General features: G+C 69.9%; 1 protein-coding gene across 1 annotated transcript; it reads right to left on the reverse strand.

The window, feature by feature from the left end:
- Positions 1-780: 780 nt before the first annotated feature.
- LOC119877506 (class E basic helix-loop-helix protein 23-like) lies at positions 781-3,679 on the reverse strand. Its single transcript, XM_038573007.1, has 3 exons — positions 3,617-3,679; positions 2,949-3,087; positions 781-1,454 (listed from the first exon to the last, which is right to left on the reverse strand). Exons 1-3 carry the CDS (start codon positions 3,677-3,679, stop codon positions 781-783), a joined length of 876 nt encoding a protein of 291 aa, XP_038428935.1.
- Between the last annotated feature and the right edge of the window lie 609 nt (positions 3,680-4,288).

Here is a 4,288-nt window from a genome sequence, read left to right on the forward strand (position 1 = left end):
GGATTCTTTAGGGGACAGATTCTGCAGACCCGGAGGCAGCTAGGGCTGGTGTCCACTCACCTCTAGAGGTTCGTTCAGGCCGCTGGGCAGAGAACAAAACAACAGAACACACTGACTTCAAAGAGCCCCAAAGCTACTGCCCAGGGTCACCGGTGCCCGCCGCAGTCCAGCTCCTCTGTGCGGGACAGTTGCAGCCCGGGTCGGGGCGCATCGGGTGCTCAGCTGCAGGGGCGCTGAGGTCCTGGCGCCTCGGAGGCCGGGGTCCGGGTCTGGGGTGTGGGGTCCAGGCAGCGGGAAAACAGCCACCAGGAGCGGCCCGCAGTTTGGTGAGAGCGGAGAGCGGAGAGCGAGAGCCGAGAGCGGGCGGAGGACGCGCCCCCCGCGAGGGCTCGGAGCCGCCGAGCCGGGCAAGCCGCTCTGTCCCTGGCCCGGCGACAGCCCCGCAAGGCCACCGGCCGGATCGCAGCGGACCGGCTCCCGCCCTAGTCCTGGTTCTCTTTTTCAGCGTGAGGGACGGTGCTCGGACAAGCAGGGCTTGTCAGCCTGTCCCGACCCCGGCTTGACGCGGGACGTGGGGAGGTTGCCCGGGGATGCGCTGCGGGCTCGGCGGCTCCATCCGGTGCCCAGACGTGGTTTGCGCGGCGGGGCGCCCTGAGCCCCAGGTCCGGGGCCTCTCCCGGCGCGCGCGGCGGAGTCGGGGCGGGGCGGCGCGGTCCGGTCCGGTCCGGGGCGGGGGGCAGGTGAAATGCAGGACGCGAGCGGGAGGGGGCGGCCGGGCCCTCAGGGCTTCTCGTTACAGTGTTTGCAAAGCGCGGAGGGCGTCCCGGAGAAGGCGGTGCACTTGTCGGGGCAGGGCAGCGGGGCGCCCGCCGAGAAGGGGTACACGGCGGCCTGGCCGAAGGGCGGCAGGGGCGCAGCGGCCACCGGCGCCGCCAGGCCCTGGCCCTGGTTCAGGTAAGCCACGAGGCGCCGCATCTCGTCCAGGGCCTGCGCCTGCATGAGGATGTAGTTCTTGGCGAGCAGCAGCGTGGCGATCTTGGAGAGCTTGCGCACCGACGGGCTGTGCGCGTAGGGGATGACGGCCCGCAGCCCGTCCAGCGCGTCGTTCAGGTCGTGCATCCGCCGCCGCTCGCGCGCGTTGATGCTCAGCCGCAGCGAGCGCTGCTCCCGGGGCCGCCGCCGCGCCTCCCCCGCGCCCCCCGCGCCGCCCGCGCCCCCCGCGCCCCGCCGCCGCCGCCGCCGCCGCCGCTCGAAGGCGTCGTCGTCGTCGCCGCTCTGCTCGCCGCTGCTCTCGGCCGCGCCCTGGGGCGCCGCGCCCGCGGGGAGCTCGCCGCCCGGGCCGCCCTCGGGCCCCCGCGCCGCCCCGTAGGCCAGGCCGCCCGTCGCCACCGCGTAGCCGCGGCCCAGCGCCAGGTACGCGTCCCCCGACAGCGCCTTGAGCTCGGCCATGGCGCCTCCCGCCCGCGCCCGGCCTGGCCGCCCCTCCGAGCCTCTCCGCGAGGCCCTCCCCGGCGCCCCCTGCGCCCTCCGCCCCCCGCGCCCCCCGCGCCCGGGGCCCTCCGCGCCCTCCGCCCCCCCCCCCGCGCCTCCCCGCGCCTCCCCGCGCCCTCCGCGCCCCCCGCGCCCTCCGCCCCCCACCCTCGCTGCGCGTGCAGGGCCGGCCGGGCTCCGGCTCCCACTCGCTCCGCCGCAGTTTTAAGGAGCGGGGGGCGCCCGCGGGGACTCGGCGGCCATCCAATCAGAAGGGACCTGGTGACGGCCTCTTCTGGAGCCCGGGCCGCGCCGGGGGACAGACCGACGGCCAGGGTGGGGAGGCCGTGGGGTGGAGGGCGCTGGCCGTCTGGGTGGCGCCCGCTTCCCCTGCTCCCCCACGCCCCGGGTTGCCACCGCAGAGCGCCCGACCTCACCAGGGCACCTGCCCAGTCCGTCTCGTGTTTGTCCCTCCGTCCCTCCGTCCCTCCGCCAGGAGCCCGCCCCGCACCGGGCTGGAGCAGAGCGCGCAGCACAACCTGAGACACCCGCGTCGCTCCCCGGAGCACTCGCACCTGCCTGGGGCCCCTGCGGGGTGGGGGTCTCCGTGTGCAGCCCCAGGTGGGTGCCCTCTCCGCCGAAGCCCCACGAGGCTGCCAGCTGCTGGCTCTGGCCACCAGCCCTGTGGCTCCAGGCCTGGAGGCGCCAGCGAGGATCTCTCTGGGCTTCCAGTCCCCACTGCGCTCTCCCAGGAGACCTGCATCCTGAGGGTGTTTCCAGCTCCCGCAAGTCCTAGTGTGTAAGGCGGGGACCGGAGCGTGGTTCTCCGTTAGAACAAACCTCTGGTTCCAGTGTCCCGGTGTTTCATGTAAGGAGGGAATCTTCTGGTTTTGTCCTCACCAGGGCATGGCCTCCATGGTGGGGTGTGGGAGGATGGCCAGTGAGAGACCAGGGGCAGGGGGGGTCATTAGTCTGACCTGTGTCCCCCCTCCACACACACGCACCAGGGACATCACGGGGGCCTCCCCAGGTGGGTGTTAGACCAGCACCTGTGGGGATGGCGGCCGAGGTGCCTGGTGTGGGAATCTGCAGGTCTCCCAGCAGCCTGCAATGGGGCGGGGGCCGTGCCGATCCCTGGGCGCAGCTTCCCCAGTGCGAGGCGGCCGTCCAGTGGGAAGTGTTCCAGGGGCCGAGGGAAGGGGTTGGGGATTACTGCCAGCCGCGTGTGAGGGCTTGAGAGGGGTGGAGTGACCCTGGAGTTTCTGACATGGTTGAAGAACAGGGGAGGGCTTCGTGCTCCCCGCCCAAGTCCCCGTTTGGAGCGTTCACCGGGGGAACGGCCCCGGGAGCGTCACTGGCTAACTGTTCCCCGTGTTCTTGGACTGAACGCTACACAAGCCGTGAGTGCACAGTGGCTTCCAGAGTTTCTCCTGGAGACCCCAGAGGTGCTGCTGGGGTGAAGGCCGGGACCCCAGACCTTCCGCCAGGTGAGGGGCTGCCTGGAGGCCTGGGAGCCACTGAGGATGCTGGCTGGCCACTCGGTCCAGAGACGGGGCTCACCCTGGCCTCCAGCACGAGACCTTGGCGAAGTGGCTTCACATCTGTGCCGTCCGGTTCCTTCAGAGCGAGAGAACAGAGATGGTCCATGTTTTGTTGGGTGCTCAGGGAGGGTGAGCAGGTGCTGTGTGCTTTTGTGGAGCGAATGGCCTAGAGCCATTTGCTCTCTGGAAGGTTCTGGAAATCCAGCAATGCCTAGGATCCTGGCTCTCAGGGGCTCCTATGCTGTGTGCAGGTATTTGAGGCCACATAGAGGTAAGTAGTCACCGAGAACCTCAGAGCCCCCTTGCTCCGGGCCCTGCGAGGAGTGGAGAGGACCTGCATGCCGGCTAACGCCTCTGCCTGCGCCGGGGCCCCGTGTTTGCCCTGGCTGTGCATTCAGGAGGGCAGGGCTCACCCACCAGTGCATCCGGGCCCAGAACAAACGTGGGTGGCAAGGGTTGGCAAGGAGGAGAAGGGTCTGGGCTGAGGCCAGGCACAGGCAGGCACTGGGGACAGCCTGGTGTGGACAGGAGGCCATGGCATTCATGGTCTGAAGGGTTAGGGGCTGGGCCGGGAGGCATATAGGCCGTCAGAAGGGGCACAGCACGCTGGAGGACAGCCGCAGGGGCCAGCGTGGGGACAGGGACTCCAGGGTCGGGGCACCGGCCATGCCGGGGAGTTTGAACTCAGGTAAAAGGGTAGCACCGGTCACTGAACGTGCTCAGGGCAGCGTGCTCAACAGAACACTGTGGTCTCGGGGCTCGGGGGGCACTTCCCCCTGGGGGCCCCCCAGGCCTAGCAGAGCAGCCAGGGGGTGACAGGGGACGCGAAGAGAGCTGGGCCAACTCCACAGACACCCTGAGGCCATGGGAGCATCGGATGGTGTCCTGCCGGGGGACTCAGGGTGGAGGCTGTGGGATTGGGGGGATGGTGCCCAGCGTGGGGCATGTCGGTAGAACAGGAAACTAAGCACAGGGGGGCGAGGTGGGCTTCCAGAACCTGGCCTGGATGTATGCGTGTGATGGGGAGCCCCTCAGCCCCAAGAGGAGTGAAGTCTTACATCTGCCACCCCGGGGGTGACCTAGGGAGCGTTAGGCTAAGTGAAATAAGTCAGAGAAGGACAAAAGCCGTATGATCACCGCCCAGTGGACCTGTAGACACAAGCAAGGAAAGGGGGGAGGCAAACCAAGAAACAGCCGCCTAGCTCTGGGGTGCACTGCTGGCCCGGGGGGGAGGGGGGCAGCAGGCGATGGGGTGAGGCGCGCACCGGGGTGAGCAC

This window comes from Canis lupus, chromosome 24, assembly GCF_011100685.1.
Source record: "Canis lupus familiaris isolate Mischka breed German Shepherd chromosome 24, alternate assembly UU_Cfam_GSD_1.0, whole genome shotgun sequence".
Classification (NCBI taxonomy): Eukaryota; Metazoa; Chordata; class Mammalia; order Carnivora; family Canidae; genus Canis; species Canis lupus.